Raw genomic sequence first — 25894 nt, 5'->3', positions numbered from 1 at the left:
AAAACACTTTGAAATCATTGCAGAATTTTCATTAGGAAATGGACACAGTAGGACTAAACCTAATGGCAGCAAAATATTACAAGCAGCTCATGTGTGTCACACTTACATCCACTGGCAATCAAAATGAACATTGGCAATAATAACTATAGTCTAATATAACTAAAGCTTTGGAGCCTCTCTTGGCACTTTTAGCGTAGTATGAAGCGCTATTTATGCCATCAACACAAGAAAGACCCCAATCTAAACCTCCTGGACCCCATAGATGTCAGTAGAGTCCATCTTTCGAAAAAGATCAGAGTCTGTCTTGGCTTCAGTTATTAAGAAAAGCAACAACATAGATAAGAAAGAGTTGGAACTTGAATATTTGTAAAAGGGATGGGACTTAAAGTACCAACAATTGTTGGTCCATGGGCTCTACCATTTTGTTTCCCTATAGTAGGTATTTAGACTTTGTGGACAAATGCTCCATCCTTGGTCAATTTGGATTAGGAGGAGATGTGTTACAAGAGATATCTAGTTTATGGGCTGAGCGACATCACAATATTTAGAAGATACTAAATCAACTTTTTTCTGGCATGTTCAAAGTCTTTTCTCCCTTTTGGTCAGACTGTTGACAGGAACATACATACAGGAAAACACAACCTTCAAGACAGGACCCTAATACCACACAAACAGGAACAAGGGCATACGATACAAATGTGTAATATTCAAGTCTTCTTATCCTGGAAATCCATGGAAATGAGACATAAAGTTCTGGGATGTGATACACGCGGCCTTGATAGCAACAAGAAATATCAGTTTGGTATTTCATAAAAAGCCACTTAAAGTCCCTGCACTAAAAACGGCATATTGCAAGCTCGGACTGGCCAGAAACCTCAATATATGATCTCTACAGAAATATATAGCCATACAGATATATACATGAGATTTACAGTTATATACAGTCTCAGTAATAGACTTACTCTTGAATAGTGCTGTAACAAAATATTTTCAGGCACAGTGAGTCCCTGCCCCATTGAGCTTACAATCTAATTTTTGGTGCCTGTTGCACAAATATATAAAGTGACTCAAACAAGGTCTATGATCTTACAAGTTAACTTTTTTTGTTCTTTTGATTGAATCCAGTGATTTGCCCGATTGTTGAATCCTGTTGCATACAAAGATGTGATTGGATGTTGATTATTGACCTTGTACATCTCTTTGTGATTGGCTTACAAAGGGCTTTTGCCCATTTTTCACAGTTTTTGGATAGTGTCACGGTAGTCATGTAACGACATGGAAAAATAGATATGTGATATATACAACTGCAAGAAAAAAATAGATGAACCCTTAATCTGCATTGATTACGAACAAAATGTGGTCAGATCGTTGACAGTTATAATTATACACAAACACTATGTAAACTAAAAAACAACAAAAAGCACACAAGCATTCTACTTGTTTATGTCCTTGTGAAGAATAATAGGCCTCTACAGAGCAGTTGGGAAAAGTAGTGATCCTCCGTATTATTTGTCATCTCCAAGAGCTAATTGGCAAAGGGATTTTTAATTATAGAAATGAAATTTTAGGCATGGTTTTACAGCTGCTTTGCCTATTTAAAGGGAATATGACGGAAGATTTATGCTACCTAAACCAAAGGAACCAAGTAAAACTGCTGCCGTGTATGTTTTACTCAAATAGGGAGAGACCTATCAATCAATTGCAGGAGGCAGAAAACCTTCCACTTGGACAAATCATCCAAAACACTTAGCACCCCAGCCGGCTTTACAAAGTACGAGTATATTTTCTCTAAAATGGCCCAGAGTTTCAAAGTAAAAAATATACAGATGCAATAACGTAGCCAGTGTCTGATTCGTGGTGCCTGTGGTTAGGCAGCATGAATATTCTGTTAAGTACCCTTTAATGAAAGCACACAAAGCCCTGGTTACTGCCAGATCTGTTATTCTCAAGAAAGGTTTTTTAGCATGAATCACTTAAACGTAGAGATGATCAGATCTTTTGAAATATGAAAATTATGATTTGTGACAAATTTGCGTAAATCTCAATACTGGAAAGCTTGTAATTGCTTGGAAAATACATATGCGGAATAAGAGCAAAAAAGAGACAGGGCATCGCTGACCTTAAGAGCTTTTACTCTATATGGGAAAGAGAGGGGACCTCACTGACCTAAGGAGCTTACACTCTATAGAAGAGAGAGAGAGGACCCCGCTGACCATAAGAGCTTACACTCTACAGGAGAGAGAGAGGACCCCGCTGACCATAAGAGCTTACATTCTACAGGAGAGAGAGAGGACCCCGCTGACCATAAGAGCTTACATTCTACAGGAGAGAGGACCCCGCTGACCATAAGAGCTTACATTCTACAGGAGAGAGAGGACCCTGCTGACCATAAGAGCTTACACTCTACAGGAGAGAGAGGACCCCACTAACCATAAGAGCTTACACTCTACAGGAGAGAGAGGACCCCACTGACCATAAGAGCTTACACTCTACAGAAGAGAGGACCCCACCGACCATAAGAGCTTACACTCTACAGAAGAGAGAGAGGACCCCGCTGACCATAAGAGCTTACACTCTACAGGAGAGAGAGGACCCCGCTGACCATAAGAGCTTACATTGTACAGGAGAGAGAGGACCCTGCTGACCATAAGAGCTTACACTCTACAGAAGAGAGAGGACCCCACTGACCATAAGAGCTTACACTCTACAGAAGAGAGAGAGGACCCCGCTGACCATAAGAGCTTATACTGTACAGGAGAGAGAGGACCCCACTGACCATAAGAGCTTACACTCTACAGGAGAGAGAGGACCCTGCTGACCATAAGAGCTTACACTCTACGGGAGAGAGAGAGAGGACCCCACTGACCGTAAGAGCTTACACTCTACAGAAGAGAGAGAGGACCCCACTGACCATAAGAGCTTATACTCTACAGGAGAGAGAGAGGACCCCACTGACCATAAGAGCTTGCACTGTACAGGAGAGAGAGGACCCCACTGACCATAAGAGCTTACACTCTACAGGAAAGAGAGAGGACCCCACTGACCGTAAGAGCTTACACTCTACAGAAGAGAGAGGACCCCGCTGACCATAAGAGCTTACACTCTATGGGAGAGAGAGAGAGGACCCCGCTGACCATAAGAGCTTACACTCTACAGGAGAGAGAGGACCCCGCTGACCCTAAGAGCTTACACTCTATAGGAGAGGACCCCGCTGACCAGAAGAGCTTACACTCTACAGGAGAGAGAGGAGCCCACTGACCATAAGAGCTTACACTCTGCAGGAGAGAGAGGAGCCCACTGACCATAAGATCTTACACTCTACAGGAGAGAGAGGACCCCGCTGACCGTAAGAGCTTACACTCTACAGGAGTGAGGACCCCGCTGACCGTAAGAGCTTACACTCTACAGAAGAGAGAGGACCCCGCTGACTGTAAGAGCTTACACTCTACAGAAGAGAGAGAGAGGACCCCGCTGACCATAAGAGCTTACACTCTACAGGAGAGAGAGGACCTCGCTGACTGTAAGAGCTTACACTCTACAGAAGAGAGAGAACCCTGCTGACCATAAGAGCTTACACTCTACAGGAGAGAGGAGCCCACTGACCATAAGATCTTACACTCTACAGGAGAGAGAGGACCCCGCTGACTGTAAGAGCTTACACTCTACAGGAGAGAGAGGACCCCGCTGACCATAAGAGCTTACACTCTACAGAAGAGAGAGGACAACGCTGACTGTAAGAGCTTACACTCTACAGAAGAGAGAGAGAAGACCCCGCTGACCATAAGAGCTTACACTCTACCGGAGAGAGAGAGAGGACCACGCTGACCATAAGAGCTTATACCTTACAGAAGAGATAGAGAACATCGCTGACCATAGGAGCTTACACTATAGGAGAGAGAGAAAGGACCCTGCTGACCATAAGAGCTTACACTCTATAGGAGCGAGAGAGGGAAAGGACCCTGCTGACCATAACAGCTTATATTCTATAGGAAAGAATAAGAGAGAGGACCACACTGACCATAAGAAGAGAGAACATTGCTGACCATAATAGCTTATGCTCTATAGGAAAGAGAGAGAAGACCTTGCTGACCATAAGAGCCAACACTTTTAAAAAAAGAGAGAGAAACTTACCCAGTGACTCTGGTGATGGAAAACAACTCTCCCGTACAAACTATGCTCCAATGGGAAACCACTGATCTGTGATGTCCCAGACCACCACTGACCACTGTAGAAGGTGTGATAATCCCCTAGACATCATAGTTGCAGGGCATTATGGGGAGGCCCATGCTACCAAAATGACATTATCCCACTCTCTGATGCTTCAACAGCGTGGTAAATGTTGCTGGGCAAATTTTTTTTTAATCAACTTAAAATCGAATCTCAAAGTGTTCGAATTTGTGTGAAAGTGGAAATTTTAGGAAATTTGACTCAAACGTGATTCTTCATAGGTCGATTTATCTCTACTTAGATGAAGTGTAATAAACATACAGAAACTGGAATTGGCAGAAAAAGCATTGCTGAAGATTTGGGTGTGCGTCAATGACAAACCATCACCAAATGCAGAAAATGTACGATTATTACTATTCTACTTAGGAATAAGTGTCTTGTTAAGACCACTTCAAGAAAACAGACAATCCTTAAACAGCTGAGAAAGAACTCAACCCAATGGAAACAGCAGAAGTCCTACTGCAAACTCTCCAAACTGCAAAACTTTTGATCATTTCCACCATTGGAAAAACAGTGTACGAGAATGTCATTCATGGTAGGACATTGAAAAAACATCTCAAGTGTACCCAAGACCACGTTGATGTTTCACAATGTTGTAGGATAGACAAAACAAAAGGGGAATTCTCAAGCTGAAGATTTTGGGTGATGTAACTAAAATCAGAACCCAAAACATACAAGAAAATTAACTAAAAAATTAGAATCTTGCCCTCCATAAATGGAGACAGTGAATGAAATTATGAGAATTTTCTAAAATATATATTATTACTAAATCGGATCTCAGTATTAAAGAGCCACAGTTTTTTTTGTTTTTTTTTTCAGTTTCCCCAGAGGATTATCTTCTCTGAGAGATACCATTATCATTGTGGAAGGATTTGGCCTCTTTCACCATTTTGATGACTTGCTTGCCAATAGAATACAATGGAATTCACCTACTTTTCTCCCAACTTCTCCAAAAGAGAATCACAAGTATGGATAATAATTATTTCATCAATGCATCATAATGTGCAGCAAACAAGGTGAAAATGTTCCTCACCTCCAACCAGGAGCCTGAATTTTACTACATACAGAATATTATTATTTATTAGCCATGTAATAAGATGTTCCTGAAAATTATGAAGCACCGATATAAGAAGGGGAGACAGCTGCTTCTAAAGAGTAATCTGCAAGCAGAGCTTCTAGTAATGGCTTAATCTACAACCGGAGGATAAAGCTGCTTGTAAGAGGTTAGTCTGAGTCTCTAATTATGTTCACAGAGACAGACAGTCACACATTGAGGAGAAGACTGTAAAGGATTTACCTTGTTATAACAGCTTCAAGCCTCTTCCTCCTAGCATCTATAATTTACAGCAATCCATCTTACATCTCTTATTTTATCCAGTTTAAAGTAAAATAACAGCATAGATGTTCTTTGTTTTCATGCTGCACACTCCAAATCTTCAGAGGCAGGAAGTCTCACACAGTGGTCAAAAAAGGTAGATAGTGAAGAGACTTCAGGTTCCCTTTCAAGGGCCACAACTTTTATTAATAAATCCATTTTTTTTTTTCATTTTGTTTCTTTTTTCAAAAGATGTAATATTTTGGTCTTCTTTGCTTCATGAATTTGTCCAAAAGGTGACGGGTCTTCTTTTACTCTATTGGGATGCTGTGTTATGAAATGAAAAGAGCTTTCCATGCATCCTAGAAAAACTGATTATCTCCAACACATTTGAAGGGGGAATGGTCCAAAATTGCTCTTCTATATTGTGCAAATCTGTGGGACATGTGGGAAAATGTATTTGCAGCTACAGGAATCATTTGGGGTCATTGCTACTAAACGTTGTTAAAACCAAAGGTTGACTTATTGATAACAATCAGACCACTTCTTATTAGTAATCAATGCAAAAGTATAGATATTTTCAAAGGGTTCAGTTACTTTTTTTGCAATGGTAAAAAGATTTGAGAAAGAAAAAGAAAGAGGAAAGAAGGATGAAAAGGAAGAGAGGAAAAAAAGGAAAGGAAGATGTGAAAAAATAAGTGAAGAAAGGAAGAAGGGAAAAAAGTAAGAATGAAGGCAAAAAGACGAAAATTATATAAAGACAGACAGTGGGATAGAAGGAAGCAAAGGAGGAAAAGAAAAAAGAATAAGAAGGAAAGAAAAAGAAGAGAATGAAAGAAAGGAGAGAAAAAGAAATAAAAGGACAAAAGACAAAAATGAAAGAAATTAAGTAAAAGGCCAAGGTAGAAGGAAAGAAAGGAGGACAAGAAAATGAAAGAAAAAAGCCAATGAAGAAGGAAGGAAGGAAAGACTTGACATGAAAGAGAAAAGAAAAAAGGAAAACATGAAAGAAAAGAATGAAATAAATAAAAAATTACAAGAAAGAAAGAAGGACAATAATGAAAAATAAAAACTCTGGGATGTGTGTATTTTAGAGACCAAATAAAAAGAATAAATTAATTTTGTGATCTTTGGTATATTCTTAAATTATGACAATTCTATAAATAAAAGAATATACATAGAATAATCTATGCACCAATAATCCGGGTGAGTCGCCAGCCTATCCATAAACCGTACCTGGCCATTAATCTACAGGTGTAATTACGAAAGACAGAGAAACCCCGAGTGGAAATCTCTTCAGGAGGAAGTCGTCTCGGATGCAATATCATGGACTGCGCCATCAGCTAATAGAAATCGTTATTCTGAGGAAACACAAAATGGCCTTCTGGAGAGTGAAGGAGCAGATGTCAAAGAAAAGTAATTCCATTGATTGAAAGCCAACGGGTAAAGCTTCTCTCCCCAGTAAAAGAAAACCACTTGCCAAACACAATAAGGCTCAACATTTGTCGTGTCATCCTTCACGTCCCTGCAGCGGTATCGGACAGTGGAAATAATTTATATAAAGTAGAACTTTCCGTCGCCGTCTTCCGATTTGTCACCCTGTGTTGTCAGGTCAAACGCTTCGTGTAATGATTAATACTTTACAGTACTGGCTACTTTAATCTGTGCAAAACACATTTTATATCCCTGATAGAAAATTCTCCACAGCAGTTGTCCCCACCCAGGACTCATTAACCAGGGTGAAACTACAACTCCCAGCATGCCCTGATAGCAACAAGCTCTCAGGGCATGCTGGGATTTGCCGTTTCACCCCGGCCAGACTGCCTCAGGGAGGGGTACCCTGCTATATATATATATATATATATATATATATATATATATATATATATATATATTTTATGGTAGCTTATCATCACCAACCAGTGGGGCTCTGTATTACATGACCAACCATATATTGTGGTTGATATATCTCTACTATATACTATATATGACAAATATAGACATATCTGGATATGTACTAAACATAAGGTAGGCCGATACATCAAAACTGCCCACAGGAAGAAAAATGCCCTCTTTCCCCATTGCAACCAATCACAATCCAGTTTAAAAATGAAAGCCAAGTTCTGATTGGTTCTTAGAGGCAACAAGACCAGCTGTTAAAAATGAAAGCTAAGTTCTGATTGGTTGCTAGAGGCAACAAGACCAATTTGTTCTTTTAGGCAGCACTGATAAATGAGGCCTAGTTTCCTGCGCTAAATTAGGAACATAAGATATCAAAATAGAAGCTTCTTTTTTTCCCCAGAAAAGTTAATGAAGATGATTAATAAAAATATAGCCTGAATGTCACAATATATTGCACATATAAAAGCTATAGAATCTAAATAAAAAGATTAAAGTACACTATGACTTGTAGATGGCTGAAATCGAGATGTTAAAAGGAGTCTATCAGCACAAAATGACTGTCCAAGCCAAGCAGAGGGGCTCGGTGCACTCTTGGCATTGCCAAGCAATTTAGTGCACCTTCCCATCTACTTACCTTGCATCTATCTCCATCCCCTTTTCCAAAATTGACACCTCTGGCTTTATGGGAGCCAGAAAAGGGTGGAGAAATATATGGAAAGTAAATAGGTGCAGTGAGATATTTGGTTACACTAAAGGTGCACCGATCCCCTGTGCTTGGTTTGAACAGTCATTTTGTCCTGATAAACTTCCTTTATAGGAACATTTCAGTCAAAACTATAAACTGTGTAGTCCCTAAAAAAAGGATCTAAGCGGGTGAAGTTTGATGCAGGGATACTCTTTCAATTTCTTAGTAATGCTCATCCCTTCACACCCTACACCCAGCATAAAACAATGTAGAGTTCAGAATGTCCCTTTAAGAACATTTGAAAAATGTCACCCATCCCAAAGTTATTTTCTCGCTCACTCATAAATCTATTCATTCAAGTCATCAAAATCAATAAAATCAAATACTCAGACAATTGTAGCACATTGGAAGACTCGTCATTTTGCAATCTACTTTTGTTGCAGTACCTACTCAATCCTCAGGTGGCGCTGTATACTATTGCTGTACATCATATTTTTAATACCGGGTTTTAAATAACATTCAAAAAAGAAAAACAGCGACATCTGTTGGTGCAAGGAGGTATTGCACTGCATAATCAAAAACGCTTATAGGTTCTTTCATAACTTCTCAAACTTTCCTTTCTACAGGAGAATTAAATCTAGAAAAATATACATTATCCATATAAACTGTAATTTCCTGTTTTTTTTTACAGCTTTGTAAAATAATTAAAAGTCTCAGGACAGAACCTAGGAAAGTACAGTGTTGTCTATATATTGTGACATTCAGCGGGAGGATTTGCAAGCTTTTTATAAAAGGCCGCAGCAATGCAAGATGTTTCATACAGTCATACAAGCCGACTTGTCCGTCCTTCCAACTGGACAAGGGTGAAAATCAGTTACATAAGGCATGCTTTTTTGGGAAGAAATATCTTAAAACCACTTCCCAATATTCTGATATAAAGGTGCGTCAGCCCCTCTCTCCCCATTAAGTTGTAAAGTTAGTAATCCATAATTTTCTTTCAATGGTTGAGGAAATACAACCACCATTATCTGTCTCAACTCTTCAAATGATATGTGTAAAATTCACGCAAAACTAGTATCCGGTAAGTTCATCCTTAACCTTTTGGTTACAGAAAGTATCAATGAAAACCAGGTCATAAACTTAGATGGTTGACGGAGCCCACCTTGGAGACACAGTCCAGTCCATGTTTGCCCAACGACATGATGGACGGAGATCCTATACCCTTAGTAGAGTAGAACACCATGCCGTAGGCAGTGCTTGAAACATGGGGAGGCTCGGCACTTTTACAGTAATACTATTATTGTCCTCAGGTTGTTCTAGCTGGATCCAAATATATCTCTTTCTCTTTCTGATTCTGGAGACTGGGGCCGAGATATTTCAAAGACCTCCTGTGATTGGGAGCACCTTCTTGAAGCTAATATTCTTAGTATTTCGGCAAGCTGTTTTTCGATATTTGTGATTTTTGTGTTCAGAGCTTTTATATCTTCCTTTAACTCATGCTTCACCTCTAAAACTGTAGCTTGGAGGGTCTGCTCTGGAATTGGATAAAAAGTATGTTTAACTTCGGCCTGCACAGGACTTCGATCCTGGGGGCTCTTAGTTTCCCCAACACTGTCTAATCGTAGATCACTTTTTGTTATACCGCTGTCGCAGGAATCTGTCTTCTTTAACGTGGCCTCGCCTGACGGTTTAGTTCTGTCAGGTAATATTTCCATAGATTCCGCTTTAGATACTTTGTTCCAATCCTCTCCTTTCCCACACGCATCTCTAAACCTTGCCCACCCTTTCCTTTTCACTAACTCCCCAGCTACTTTACCTCCAGTGGTTTCAGATACCGGGGCATGGAGCTTAGCTCTGTCCGACACACCAGAGGTTGATGCTGCTTGGAAAGATACTGGAGTAGCCGGGCTTTCGGTAACTGTGACAAGGCTGGCTTTTATTGTGTTTTGAGCAGAATGTTCCACCAGTATATTGCCTTTCTCCAGATCCCGATCATTGGGGTCTCTCACTCCTCGTTCTGCTGCCAGACGAGCCTCCTTCTGCTGACGGAATCTTTGAAACAATCGCCTAACAGGATGATCCGGTGGAAGGATCAGGGGGGCTTCATTCTTACTTTTCATCCACTCTTCTTCTTCCCTTTTCACGTCACTAATTTTCCGGAACACTATCTGAAATACAAAGATAATGCTGGTCACTTTCAGCGAGCCTTACAATATATTACAGATCTTAACTTCTGAGAGTGGAAATTTCGAAAGTTCTTTCTTATACTCTAGGTCTCATAGGGAATCTGTCACTAGATTCATGCTGCCAGTGCAATTGGCAGTATGATTCAGAGTATGGTTGTCCGATGGCAGCCAGGCACGTTTTCCTCTGAAAAACTGCAGTGTCAGAGCCAGAGTCTATAGCGAGAGACTTGACTAGTCCAGCATGGTCCCCAGTCACAACTCTAGTTGACTAAGGTGTCTCTACTTTTGTAAATTCATGTCAATCAACTGGTTCATGATAGGGAGAAGCTTTCCAGGGACCGAGCCAGACTAGTCAGGTCTCTTCCTATAATTGTTCATCAGACTGTAAAGGAAGTTGGTGGACAAATTCCCCACTGCCGACAGAATGGAGACGTATATCCCAGTATGGTACAGGAAGGTGGTGGTTTATTTCAACGCGTTTTGAAGTATATAACTTCTTCAGGAAAAACCACATTTAAAGGGTATCTACAATAATATTATTCTGGTCTACAAAAAATATCACTTGTTCACATGCTAATTGCTAAAACCAGTGTGGGTCCCACCACTGGAACATCCACAGATTTCCAGAGAGGGGGAGTTGAGTGTCTTGACAGTCTCCTTTGGTTCTTCTTTAATGGAACTGCTGGTCACACACATGCCCTGCCTCTCTACACTTATGGCATTGAAGATACAAAGATGGGAGAATGCAGAACTTTGACTTTCTCCAATAATGTGGTAGACATTAAATAGAACTCCAGGGCGCAAGTGCAACCAGCAGCATTATTGAACTCTTTCTGACCACACTCTTACCAGGGGTTTTAACAATCAGAGGAATCAACACCCATCTAACCGCTGTCACCTATCCAGGGTCAGGAAATAACTTATGCTAGGTTCGCATTGCGTTAGTGGGTGTCCGCTGATGGAATCCGTTTCATAGCGGCACTAACGCTATGTAACGGATCCGTTAGCGCACCCATTGACCGCAATTATGTAGCGCATCACTAAGGCTAGGTTCACATTGCGTTAGTGCAGTCCGTTTAGCGCATACGCTAACAGACTGCGTTAACGCAATTGCTGAAAAGGGATCGCGTTATGCGATCGCGCTAGCGCAGATGCTCTATCTGCGCTAGCGGGATTGGACCCAAAAATGCTGCAGACAGCGTTCTAGGGTCTGTCACAAAATAACAGCACATCACTAACGCATGCCAATAATGGCATGCATTAGCGATGCGCTACATAATTGCGGTCAATGGGTGCGTTACATAGCGTTAGTGCCGCTATGAAACGGATTCTGTCAGCGGACACCCACTAACGCAATGTGAAACTAGCCTCAGTGATGTGCCGTTATTTTGTGACGGACCCTCGAACGCTGTCTGCAGCATTTTTGGGTCCGTTCCCGCTAGCATAACGCGATCCCTTTTCGGCAATTGCGTTAACGCAGTCCGTTAGCGTATGCGCTAAACGGACTGCACTAACGCAATGTGAACCTAGCCTAATAAGGCTATGTAGCCCAGAATACATCTTTTATTCAATATCTCACCATAAATCCATAAGTTACTGCCACAAATGAGTAATACAGGATTATATCCATTCTCTTCTTCCTTCTGTAAAATACTGTAAATCAGAATTTTTTTAATATTTTTTTTAGAAAACTGAGTTACAAAGGCCATCCTTTACCAATCATATTCAGGATGTGAACTTAGAGCCCACAGGGACGAGTGCTCCTGTTTATTACCTGTTTGTACAGAAGACTTTATTACCCAAGAGAACAAGAGAATGGACTTTCATGACTACAATTAATGAGCTTCTCCATTAGGAGCCAGTTCAGGCAGCACCGCATTATACTGTAGCTTCTTTAGAATGTGGAACTTTTAAAGGTGCAGTAAATTTAAAGTTCAAAGCTTAGAAAAGTTAAAACTAATATCATTCACATATAGGTACATAAATGTTTTGGGAGGTTCTCACACTTGGAAATTCAGTATGTGAGAAAAATACTGATCATGTAGCAAGATATTTCCATTAGTAATGTCCTTGAGAAATATTACAGTTATCAACCCTTAGGCTCAATTGGCCAATAACAAGATATAAATTATAGATGGCTTTTTTTCATTTTGGCATCCTAAAAATGTGCGCAAGAGTGCTGTCCATTGCAAGACTGCTCCAAAAGGAGAAGACCCATTGACATATTTTTCATCCAGGGAGCCAGGAAAAGTGACTTCTGGCTAACCAAAGCCTTTCCCAACTGTGCTCTTGCATTTGCCTAACCTGCCACCGCAAACGTTCTACCGATGGTCCACAACTAGGTTTCATGTTTACAATGTAGGTAGCAAAAAGAAACTAAAACACCCTTTATTGCAAGCAGTTTGGAGCCCCTGGGGACAGGAGTGACACTATTTTTAGGAGAGACAAAATGTATGTAAAGCAGCGTTCACATATATGGTCTCAGTTAGGACACCAGAAACGCTGAGTCTATCTATAAAACTCCATAAACCCGATTACTTTGGTATATTGTATGTAACTACCGCAAAAAAAAAAGTATGAAATGGAGTGACTCACTGCGCTATTCTATACAAACGTATCCAGTAAAAACATATACCAATCTATTTACTTTTAGGACCCTACTGGTGGCTTTACGTTATGTATACATTAGCAGCTTTCCTGCTGTATATGTGAAAGAGAAGCCATCAACATGAAGTCAACAGAGGTCAAGCCTGAAGAACGCCTTAAATCTTCATCTTGGAAAAATGGGTAAAGACATGCAAATTATTACTTTCTGCTCCACAGAAGCTATGCACATTGATTTGAATGTAGCAGACTATTTCTGGATGCGTAGTTGGCCCCCAATTTAAAAAAAAACAAGAATGTCCTAAACATTAGACAACTACAAGTTATGTGTATGGAGACCTCCTGATTTAGACATGATTTTTTTTTCTACTCCTATGGGACACAGAACCCGTCTTCTTCCCCTCTCCATAGTTCTAGCATGTTTTATCATGGTGTCAGGTGAAATATGGTGGCTCAGTCAACATTTATGAGTAAGGTTAGTTTAACACATGGTTCATTCTTTTATAATTAAAACAAAGGGAATATGCTTTAGATATCACATACTCTGAGAAGAAGTGACTGTAGGAAGATCAGTCAGGACAGTTGTGATGAAAATGATCATACTCGACCAATTAGCATACGAATGATAGGTGGAGGCCAGACCTCTCGACTGAATTGATGTGAATAAAGTTAATAATTCTCATTTAGAGCATAAAACCTTAGGGCGATGTTTCATGGGCGGACATACCGCCGGTTCAACCGGTTCGACTGCATCGGGGCCCGGAGGCTCCTGGGGGCCCCTGCAGGGCGGCTAATAATGAGGGCAATCAGGACAGGTTATCCTGGCCTGATTGCCCTCTTGTGCGGCGGGCAGGGAGCAATCCCTGCAGCGCCGCTGCCTTCAAGAGAAAATAGCAGCGGAGTGGAGCTGCAGGGAATGGATGCTTCCTGGCAGCTTCCTGCATGACATCATCATTCGGCGCTGCGGCTGTCCGAGACAGGAAGCTGCCAGCGTGCAGCTTCATGATAGGATACCGTGCGCAGAGGCGAGACATCTCCTGTCTTCTTCACGGCTGCTCCTCCTGGCTCGTCCTGTCTGGCACCTTCTCCCTGCACACACTTCCAGCCTTTGCAGAACGGCGTCTGCACACTCATGGCTGGAACGAAGCTGCAACTGTGCAGGACCTCAATCACCCCCTGAACAGGAGGTAAAGAATGGTCCTAATGTGATGGGTTGTTTAGCAGAGTAAAGAGAGGAGGCAGGGGCTGCAGTCAGAGACTAGAAGCAGTGATTTACTGACTGTGACCCCCGATGCTTTGTGTTGTCTGGTAAGTGCAGGATTCTCATCCACAGACAGCACCGACCAGAGAGCTCAGAGCTCAGGAACACAGTCACTAAATCACTGGGTCTATTCTTTGATGGGACCCACACTCCAGTCATCACTGCTGTAACAGATCCAGGCTGGGACTGACCCCTGAGCCCATCCCCCAGTGAAGACTTTATTCACATATACTGTATCTGTTGCATCAAACTCACAGGTACAATACATAGACACATATAAGGGTATAAAACCAAAAGAACCCCAGACCATAAATGCACCCACAATGTCAAGTACCACGGGTGCTCGGATATACAAAAGGGTTCAGTGCAACCAAACGTGAGTAGAGAACCTAGAAGAAATAGCACTACAACGAACCAGTAAAATAGAATAATCTTTATTAAATGCAAACTGTAAATAGCATAAAAATAGTACAAAGGGAGTCCAGGAAATGACAAATGATCACCTAAAGCAGGCAATGTGAGAACCAACAGGCAGTCAACCACAGTACATAAAAGGCATGCACTACCTCCCATACATAAGTGCTGTGTATGAGCTAATCATAATGGCAAGTGTCCAGAAATTAATACACAAAGGCAAGTGCCAAGTATAAACTGAACCTGCAAGATTACCGCTGTGCTCCGTAAACAGAACAGGAGGAGTGAAACCCATAGAAAGATCGTAATATTACCTGCTGGAAACACACACTGCCGACAAGCCCCTACGCGCGTTTCGGCGCGATGCCTTCTTCCGGGGGTGACTCCCTTTGTACTATTTTTATGCTATTTACAGTTTGCATTTAATAAAGATTATTCTATTTTACTGGTTCGTTGTAGTGCTATTTCTTCTAGGTTCTCTACTCACATATAAGGGTATGTTTCCACAGTTAGTAAACGTGGCGGGTTGGACGCTGTGTACATCCACAGTGTCCAAACCGCAGCGTCCTGATGTTACAGCATAGTGGATGAGATTTCAAGGAATCCCATGTCCACTATGTGGGCACCGGCGCCCACGGCTTCCCTGTGGAGACGCACATGTGGCGTGTCTTTCTAGACCGCAGCATATCTATTTATCTTGCGGAGACGCTCAGTCTCCGCAAGATAAATTTCCCTTCCAATGAATAGGATGCAGTGACTCAATCGCACGGTTCAATCAACACATGCGAAATCACCGCGCCTACAAAAGCCGGCAGCGCTTTGGACCGAGCGGACATATGCTGCGTCCAAAGTGCTGCTGATTCCTGACCGTGGCATACCCTTATACATAAATCTATAGTATATCACATATGCAGTAGACACAGGTGTTTATTATACATGGGCATATTCTATAGGTGTATATTATATATACAGTGGGGCAAAAAAGTATTTAGTCAGTCAGCAATAGTGCAAGTTCCACCACTTAAAAAGATGAGAGGCGTCTGTAATTTACATCATAGGTAGACCTCAACTATGGGAGACAAACTGAGAAAAAAAAATCCAGAAAATCACATTGTCTGTTTTTTTAACAATTTATTTGCATATTATGGTGGAAAATAAGTATTTGGTCAGAAACAAACAATCAAGATTTCTGGCTCTCACAGACCTGTAACTTCTTCTTTAAGAGTCTCCTCTTTCCTCCACTCATTACCTGTAGTAATGGCACCTGTTTAAACTTGTTATCAGTATAAAAAGACACCTGTGCACACCCTCAAACAGTCTGACTCTAAACTCCACTATGGTGAAGACAAAAGAGCTGTCAAAGGACACCAGAAACAAAATTGTAGCCCTGCGCCAGGCTGGGAAGACTGAATCTGCAATAGCCAACCAGCTTGGAGTGAAGAAATCAACAGTGGGAGCAATAATTAGAAAATGGAAGACATACAAGACCACTGATAATCTCCCTCGATCTGGGGCTCCACGCAAAATCCCACCCCGTGGGGTCAGAATGATCACAAGAACGGTGAGCAAAAATCCCAGAACCACGCGGGGGGACCGAGTGAATGAACTGCAGAGAGCTGGGACCAATGTAACAAGGCCTACCATAAGTAACACACTATGCCACCATGGACTCAGATCCTGCAGTGCCAGACGTGTCCCACTGCTTAAGCCAGTACATGTCCGGGCCCGTCTGAAGTTTGCTAGAGAGGATTTGGATGATCCAGAGGAGTTTTGGGAGAATGTCCTATGGTCTGATGAAACCAAACTGGAACTGTTTGGTAGAAACACAACTTGTCGTGTTTGGAGGAAAAAGAATACCGAGTTGCATCCATCAAACACCATACCTACTATAAAGCATGGTGGTGGAAACATCATGCTTTGGGGCTGTTTCTCTGCAAAGGGGCCAGGACGACTGATCCGGGTACATGAAAGAATGAATGGGGCCATGTATCGTGAGATTTTGAGTGCAAACCTCCTTCCATCAGCAAGGGCATTGAAGATGAAACTTGGCTGGGTCTTTCAACATGACAATGATCCAAAGCACACCGCCAGGGCAACGAAGGAGTGTCTTCGTAAGAAGCATTTCAAGGTCCTGGAGTGGCCTAGCCAGTCTCCAGATCTCAACCCTATAGAAACCCTTTGGAGGGAGTTGAAAGTCTGTGCTGCCAAGCGAAAAGCCAAAAACATCACTGCTCTAGAGGAGATCTGCATGGAGGAATGGGCCAACATACCAACAACAGTGTGTGGCAACCTTGTGAAGACTTACAGAAAACGTTTGACCTCTGTCATTGCCAACAAAGGATATATTACAAAGTATTGAGATGAAATTTTGTTTCTGGCCAAATACTTATTTTCCACCATAATATGCAAATAAAATGTTAAAAAAACAGACAATGTGATTTTCTGGATTTTTTTTTCTCAGTTTGTCTCCCATAGTTGAGGTCTACCTATGATGTAAACTACAGACGCCTCTCATCTTTTTAAGTGGTGGAACTTGCACTATTGCTGACTGACTAAATACTTTTTTGCCCCACTGTAGGTACAATATAGTTATACACTTATGCATTGATATACTGTAGGCAGCTACATCATTTTTGCCTACTACTAGTTTTGAAAAATCTCCCCAGAGTGTATAAGCCCTTAGCGAAATATGACATACTGCGTACATCATATGTTGTCTTCCTGCCTTCATGAAGGCTCGCAAGCTAATCCCGCATCTTTCCTGGCAAATGATGGCAATGATATTCAGCCATCATCTGTCACTAACAGCCGCTGTTCACTTGTTAAACACCACTGTGGATCTGTGACAGCAGCATTTACAGCATGTCGGCAGGGGAGAGTGTTGATCAATGCGCCCATTGGCACTCTTGTGACATGATGGTGGGGGCTGATGGGTTGCCATGATGGCCAGAGGCCTGTTGACAGCCTGTGCCTGTAATGACAAATTCCTGTGAAAACCAGCCTGTAGCTGACTTTCATAGGAGATTGTGATTTTTTTCAATATTCAGCAATATTGTGGCTAGTATGTGATATTATTCGGTCACTCTGTGGTGGTTAAATGTGATATGGTCACAGTGTGGCAATGTTTTTCTCCTGTATGATATTCGGTCAGTATATGGTGGTAACATGTGGTTTAGTCATGGTGTGGCGATATTTGTCTCCTGTATGTGATATTATTCAGTCACTAAGTAGTGGTAATTTGTGGTCTGGTCACAGTGTGGTGGCATTTGTTTCTTTTATTTGATATTATTTGTCTTTGTATAGGGGACTGAGTTGTGTATTGAGGTCACTTGTTCTCTCTGATATCAGTAAGGGGAAGATTCTTGATTTCCAATACAGCCAAAATACTTGGAAGTTTTACCCCTCCCTGTCCTGTGACTATTACACAATAGAAAAGATGCACTTACATTTGTTCTCCTGTGAAAGCAAATAATCACCTATCCTAAGACCACGTTCATATGTTCAGTATTTGGTCAGTATTATACCTTAGTATTTGTAAGTCAAAACCAGTAGCGGTGATAAATGCGGAAGTGGTGATGTGTTGGCGGAGAGGGCAATGATGGGGGTGATGGCGAGGGCAATTATGGGGGTGATGGGGCAGAAGGCAATGATAGGGTTGATGGCGAGGGCAATTATGGGGGTGATGGGGCAGAAGGCAATGATTGGGTTGACAGAGAGTGCAATGATGGGGGTGATGGCGACCAGTCCATTAGCCCCTCCTTTAGAAAAGCTTTCCCATGCTCCATCAGCCATCATTGCATTATACAGCTAACAAGACAGGACGGTATGTAATAAAAAACAGGGCTCTATATAATCCAATATGTATATGCTCTGATAAGGGTATACCGTGAAGATTGGTAGAGCAGCTTAGTATACATTTTTTGCAAAAAACGTATCAACCAAATACCCTGTTATTTACATCTTTTACTAGCACTTGCGGATTACTGCAAACATTTTTTCAAACTGAGTGTTTTTGGTTTTACCATTCTCTTTTGTGTCTTCAGGTTTCTTGGTGGTGTGTGAACATGTTCTTACAGACTTGTTCACTGTGCAAGTAGCCCATGTGTTCCTGTTTCCATGATTGTTCTCTTGTGTCTACAAGACTGGGGAGTTCCACCACTCCTCTTGGGCTAGCTGCACATAAGCTGTTCTGCCCTGTATGCACACATGGATTTTTCCTCTCTGAACCCTGTTCACACAGGTAATATACAGATGATCAGGTTTTTAAATACATCAGATAGGGATTGCATACATTAGTTAGGACTGCTCTGATAAGGGTATACCGTGAAGATTGGTAGAGCAGCTTAGTATACATTTTTTGCAAAAAACGTATCAACCAAATACCCTGTTATTTACATCTTTTACTAGCACTTGCGGATTACTGCAAACATTTTTTCAAACTGAGTGTTTTTGGTTTTACCATTCTCTTTTGTGTCTTCAGGTTTCTTGGTGGTGTGTGAACATGTTCTTACAGACTTGTTCACTGTGCAAGTAGCCCATGTGTTCCTGTTTCCATGATTGTTCTCTTGTGTCTACAAGACTGGGGAGTTCCACCACTCCTCTTGGGCTAGCTGCACATAAGCTGTTCTGCCCTGTATGCACACATGGATTTTTCCTCTCTGAACCCTGTTCACACAGGTAATATACAGATGATCAGGTTTTTAAATACATCAGATAGGGATTGCATACATTAGTTAGGACTGCTCTGATAAGGGTATACCGTGAAGATTGGTAGAGCAGCTTAGTATACATTTTTTGCAAAAAACGTATCAACCAAATACCCTGTTATTTACATCTTTTACTAGCACTTGCGGATTACTGCAAACATTTTTTCAAACTGAGTGTTTTTGGTTTTACCATTCTCTTTTGTGTCTTCAGGTTTCTTGGTGGTGTGTGAACATGTTCTTACAGACTTGTTCACTGTGCAAGTAGCCCATGTGTTCCTGTTTCCATGATTGTTCTCTTGTGTCTACAAGACTGGGGAGTTCCACCACTCCTCTTGGGCTAGCTGCACATAAGCTGTTCTGCCCTGTATGCACACATGGATTTTTCCTCTCTGAACCCTGTTCACACAGGTAATATACAGATGATCAGGTTTTTAAATACATCAGATAGGGATTGCATACATTAGTTAGGACTGCTCTGATAAGGGTATACCGTGAAGATTGGTAGAGCAGCTTAGTATACATTTTTTGCAAAAAACGTATCAACCAAATACCCTGTTATTTACATCTTTTACTAGCACTTGCGGATTACTGCAAACATTTTTTCAAACTGAGTGTTTTTGGTTTTACCATTCTCTTTTGTGTCTTCAGGTTTCTTGGTGGTGTGTGAACATGTTCTTACAGACTTGTTCACTGTGCAAGTAGCCCATGTGTTCCTGTTTCCATGATTGTTCTCTTGTGTCTACAAGACTGGGGAGTTCCACCACTCCTCTTGGGCTAGCTGCACATAAGCTGTTCTGCCCTGTATGCACACATGGATTTTTCCTCTCTGAACCCTGTTCACACAGGTAATATACAGATGATCAGGTTTTTAAATACATCAGATAGGGATTGCATACATTAGTTAGGACTGCTCTGATAAGGGTATACCGTGAAGATTGGTAGAGCAGCTTAGTATACATTTTTTGCAAAAAACGTATCAACCAAATACCCTGTTATTTACATCTTTTACTAGCACTTGCGGATTACTGCAAACATTTTTTCAAACTGAGTGTTTTTGGTTTTACCATTCTCTTTTGTGTCTTCAGGTTTCTTGGTGGTGTGTGAACATGTTCTTACAGACTTGTTCACTGTGCAAGTAGCCCATGTGTTCCTGTTTCCATGATTGTTCTCTTGTGTCTACAAGACTGGGGAGTTCCACCACTCCTCTTGGGCTAGCTGCACATAAGCTGTTCTGCCCTGTATGCACACATGGATTTTTCCTCTCTGAACCCTGTTCACACAGGTAATATACAGATGATCAGGTTTTTAAATACATCAGATAGGGATTGCATACATTAGTTAGGACTGCTCTGATAAGGGTATACCGTGAAGATTGGTAGAGCAGCTTAGTATACATTTTTTGCAAAAAACGTATCAACCAAATACCCTGTTATTTACATCTTTTACTAGCACTTGCGGATTACTGCAAACATTTTTTCAAACTGAGTGTTTTTGGTTTTACCATTCTCTTTTGTGTCTTCAGGTTTCTTGGTGGTGTGTGAACATGTTCTTACAGACTTGTTCACTGTGCAAGTAGCCCATGTGTTCCTGTTTCCGTAAGTCAAAACCAGTAGCGGTGATAAATGCGGAAGTGGTGATGTGTTGGCGGAGAGGGCAATGATGGGGGTGATGGGGCAGAAGGCAATGATAGGGTTGATGGCGAGGGCAATTATGGGGGTGATGGGGCAGAAGGCAATGATTGGGTTGACAGAGAGTGCAATGATGGGGGTGATGGCGACCAGTCCATTAGCCCCTCCTTTAGAAAAGCTTTCCCATGCTCCATCAGCCATCATTGCATTATACAGCTAACAAGACAGGACGGTATGTAATAAAAAACAGGGCTCTATATAATCCAATATGTAAGGGACGGTGCAGTACATAAAAAGAGAGGGCACTGTATAATAAGGGAGGGCAATATACATAATAAAAGAGACTATGTAATATATATACATGTATGTGTGTGTGGGGATATATATATATATATACATATATATATATATACATATATATATATATATATATATATATATATATATATATATATATATATATATATTATAGGTTTGTCGCCTTAAAAGGAGGGGGGCCCAGACACATTTCCTGCACAGGGGCCCCAAGCTGTCTGTGTCCGCCCCTGCGATGTTTAACAGGTGTTTCTCATGAGTTGCATATAGAAGTCAATCACTGATCTGCGAATAGGTGAAGACAATGAGACCAAAAATTCTTGGGTGCACTGACTTATGCTGGGTGTACATATCATAGAAGCTGCTATAGGGTCCTTAAAGAGAGAGCGGTCAGGTTAGGTTATTCTATTACTTTTACCAATTGGTGGTGGAAACATGTGCAGGACTTTGAGAAGTTGGTCCAAGGGTCATAGAAAGGGGGTAGGGAAAGCAAGCTCAAGTTTCTTCTGTCTTAGATGACAAAATTCAGCACCACACTATAATGGGGGCTCATTTTAATCTTTGCTATGAAGTAAGCTATCTTCTACACTCCCTGACAGAAGTTATGTCGCTTATCCATGTTATGTAAATAAAAGCTTATAACCGGACATTAAATTCATCCATTGGTTGTATAAATTATTCTTTTGAAAGCTGAAACCCTCCGAAATGTGGTTTAGGTTAAGAAAATAAATTGTCATCAATGCAGAAATATTGATCAGTTAAAGGACACAGAATGGTCAGATTTTGTCAAGACAAAAGTTTTGTCTCCCATGGAAAGTAATGTGATATTCAAACAAATAATTAACTTAAAATGCAAATATATGTTGCATAACATTAGTGAATGAAGTTGTGGTGCTATTAGAGTCATATTCAATATTTTGTGTGACTTCCATGAGCTTGAAGGACTGCATCCATGCGGTTCAACAATGGTTCATACAATTTATAAATGAAGTCCCCTCTCTCCCCCCTCTCCTAGTGTATCCTCACCCACCCCCTGCAGACTGTGAGCCCTCGCGGGCAGGGTCCTCCCTCCTTATGTACTCGTGTGCCTTGTTATCTGCTCATGTTTAATGTATTTGTCTATATTTGCCCCGTATTCACATGTAAAGCGCCATGGAATAAATGGCGCTATAAAAATGTATAATAATAATAATAATAAAAAAGTCATCAGGAATAGCAAAGAATGCAGTCTTACATGCCTCCCAGAGTTCATCTAGATTCTTTGGTTTTGTCTTCCAAGCTTCCTCTTTCATCCTACCCCAAACATGCTCAATCATGTTCATGTCTGGTGACTGGGCTGGCCAGTCCTTGAGCACCTTGATCTTTTTTGCCTGGAGGAACTTTGTTGTAGAGATGGATGTATGATATGGAGCACCATCCTGCTGCAGAATTTGACCCCTTTTATGATTTGGAATATAAGAGGTAGCTAATACTTCTTGATATTTTAGGCTATTGCTATTGCCTTCCACCTTGCAAATGTTTTGCACACCCCCCATACTGAATGTAACCCCAGAGCATGATCTTTCCATCACCAAATGAAACTGTTTTCTGGGTGTATTTTGCATCCATACGGGCTCCAGTAGGTCTCCTGCAGTATTTTCGGCAGCTGTGGTATAATTCTACTGAAGATTCATCAGAGAAATCCACCTTCTGCCACTTTTCCAGCGTCCATCTGTTTAGCAGACTGTGGGACTTTGCAAATGCCACACGTTTTTTTTATTTGCCTTTTGTTTAGTGCTGGCTTCTTGGCACTGATAAGACCATGGAGGCCATTTCGAGACAGAATCCTACAAACTGTTCTAGTTGACACAGAGACTTGAGGTGACCAGGCCTGTTGGAGCTCTGCTGCAGTAGAAGAGGGGATTGCTTTGGATTTTGTAACCAACAAACGTTCCTCCTGAGCAGTTGTCTTGCGGGGTCTGCCGGAACTGGGCTTGTCAAACACATCTCCAGTCTCATCAAATCTTTTTTTAATTATTTGTCCTTGACGCTGAGACACATTAAAGGTGCCAGCCACCTCGGCAGTGGATCTTGTCTTCAGCCTCTTGATAATCCAGGCTTTGGTCGCAGGGTGGATTTTTGGCATGTTGTCAGAGCTCAAGTTGAAGTTCATGTGAAGGTCTGGGGTGCTGGGTTTCTTTTTATACACACACACACATCAATTAACTGATCATTTACTGAGCACAGGTGAGGATGTAAACTAGGATTGGGTGCATTATATGACCAGACGACAAAACGTTTGTCTTGCCAAAGTCTGACCATTCTGTGCCCATTAACTGATCAATATTTCTGCATTGATGCCAATTTATTTTCTTAACCTAAACCACGTTTCGGAGGGTGTCAGCTTTCAAAAGAATAATTTATACAACCAATAGATGAATTTAACGTCGGGTTATAAGCTTTTATTTACAAAACATGGATAAGCGACATAACTTTTGTCAGGGAGTGTATGTATGTTGTGACCAGTAGGTAGAGATGAACAAGACCTTGGTCAGGCGACCATATCAATATTCCTTGGCAGCCGGACCCGAGCCCTGAAAACTTCCTCCTACCTGCTTGCATCCCCGATTCCTCTATGGATTTGCCAGCTTGGCATGTCACCATTGTAGCTGTTTCACACGGAACGTTGGCTGAAATATCAAAAGAGGGGCCAGGGATCAAGGGGCCAAGGTTTTACTGATGTGGCAGCTGGACCAGGGTCCTGCGAAGTGATTTTCTCATCTTTACTGGTAGAGCTTCCAAACATTCCTGGCAAATCATAAGTTATTCTGTTACTGCAAGCACAGGGAGTAAAGGAGGATCAGCGCTGCCTGTGTGTAGAATATAGATGGTCACAGGAGATCTCCACCATGATTACCCCTTCTTGTTACAAGTGAACAGACATTATTGTTCATAGTTTTCTGCTAAAAATAATAAGGTTAAATAAGAACTGCCCATATTTCCAACTCCGATCTAACGTTTTAAATATTTTCTTGACCCCTTCTTTGTATCGGTAACCAGAGATGTGGTCTCTGTCTGTGTGGTCACCAATACAGGAAGTCATTGATAGCTCAGCAGGCATCACTAGTATGGAATTTTTTAAATACAGAAACATGAATGGGTCACGACACTGTGTCCTGGTTATCATGACTTCACGTAACCTAGTAGAGACCACCAGAGGTTCTCCAGAACAACTCCATTTGTGTAAGTGAAACTCATAGTTGAAATTCATACTGTCAACAGCCAGGAGTGTAACTACAATAGGTGCAGGGGTTATAATGGCACCCGTGTCCTGGAGCTGAGGGGGCCCCAAAAAGTCCCATTGGCCTATATGAAAAGACCATTACTCTTACAGACTTGCAATAATTGGGGGCTCCATTGAAGCTTTTGCATTGGGGTCCATGAGCTTCAAAGTTAAGCCACTAGCAAAAGATGAATTTTACTTTTTTTGTCTTAAGTTTAATTGTTGTAATAATATCAACAATACATATGCCCTGTTAAGTTATAGAAAAATTATGGAGAAAGGCTTCCAGGTCAGGACCTCCCTATTTACCCTAATGAACCAGAGTAGAGTGCAGCTGCAAACATAGGTTCTCATTCTGGTGGACCTGGGTGTCTATGCATTGCATTGATGAACATTGGTCTTAATGATCTTCATGTAATTCTACATTTCACCGTGTGTTGTCACTATGAGTCTGTCCCAATGTTATCGACAAACCTAGGATTCCCGGATTAATAACCATACTTGCAAACTCAACTCAGACTCCTGGAAGAGTTGTCAAGCCTTCCTTGCACGACCGAAGTCCTCCAGAAAGCAGCATCCCATGAATGTTACCTGTGTTTGTGTCAGGATTCTGCATCATAAAACTTAGCTCCAGCATCCGGAAGGACATTCAAGTCGGGGTTGGCATGTGGGCAATAAAAGGTTCTTTTTATGCTGACAAATTTGGTTCCGGCTTCTCCAGTAACAAACTGGTTTAAATCTGGGGCTCCCAAAACGCGGCGATGCTACAAATCCCCAGCATGTCATGGTATCTGCAGGTTAGAAGTTGTAACTTCACCACTGTCTGTGATTAGAAAGGCAAACAGGGAGTTGTGGTATTGTAACAGAAACAAAACTTCTAGAGGGAAACGTATCATCTCTCTATGCCAGTTGTTTGTCAAAAAGTTGGAAAATATTATTCAAAAAGTATTTGCACAAAACTTTTATAACTTTTTGCACCTCCGCTCAACACTTTTCTAAAAAAAAAATGGGCACGGGCTCAACAAAAGGGGTATGGTCACCAACAAATTTACTATGAAACATAGTATACACTGTAGCTAAAATTAACAGTACAGACTAAAAATGTACCAAATTTAAAAAGAGGCACCTCTTAATAAAATTGGAACACCTTACTCCAGCAAGGTTTGGACCCAAGACTGGGGCATGAAATGCCAATCTTGATAACTCCTTCTTAGTTTTGCAGCATCGTACAGAACTCTATATGGCATGTAATCTCGGGAAAAGTCAATATTCTTAAATGTTAAGGTGGGATTGGTGAGTTAGTCACAGGCTGTGCCGGCATCGGGACAGTTCTAAGGTTAGTTAATAATCTAATGACTACTACTGATGGAGATATTCATTGTCTGGGCT

General features: G+C 41.4%; 1 protein-coding gene across 1 annotated transcript in view; it reads right to left on the bottom strand.

The window, feature by feature from the left end:
- Positions 1-9367: 9367 nt before the first annotated feature.
- The window catches only part of KCNH1 (potassium voltage-gated channel subfamily H member 1), a 331289-nt gene continuing 314762 nt past the window's right edge, over positions 9368-25894 (bottom strand). The window contains exon 11 of the mRNA XM_069768558.1: positions 9368-10297. Within this exon, the coding sequence (XP_069624659.1) occupies positions 9446-10297 (852 nt within the window). The 3' untranslated portion in view covers positions 9368-9445. The remainder of the gene's footprint in view (positions 10298-25894) is intronic.

Source organism: Ranitomeya imitator, chromosome 5, assembly GCF_032444005.1.
Source record: "Ranitomeya imitator isolate aRanImi1 chromosome 5, aRanImi1.pri, whole genome shotgun sequence".
Taxonomy (NCBI): domain Eukaryota; kingdom Metazoa; phylum Chordata; class Amphibia; order Anura; family Dendrobatidae; genus Ranitomeya; species Ranitomeya imitator.
Note: the sequence above shows the minus strand (reverse complement) of the source record. Positions and strands in the feature narration are given on the sequence as shown.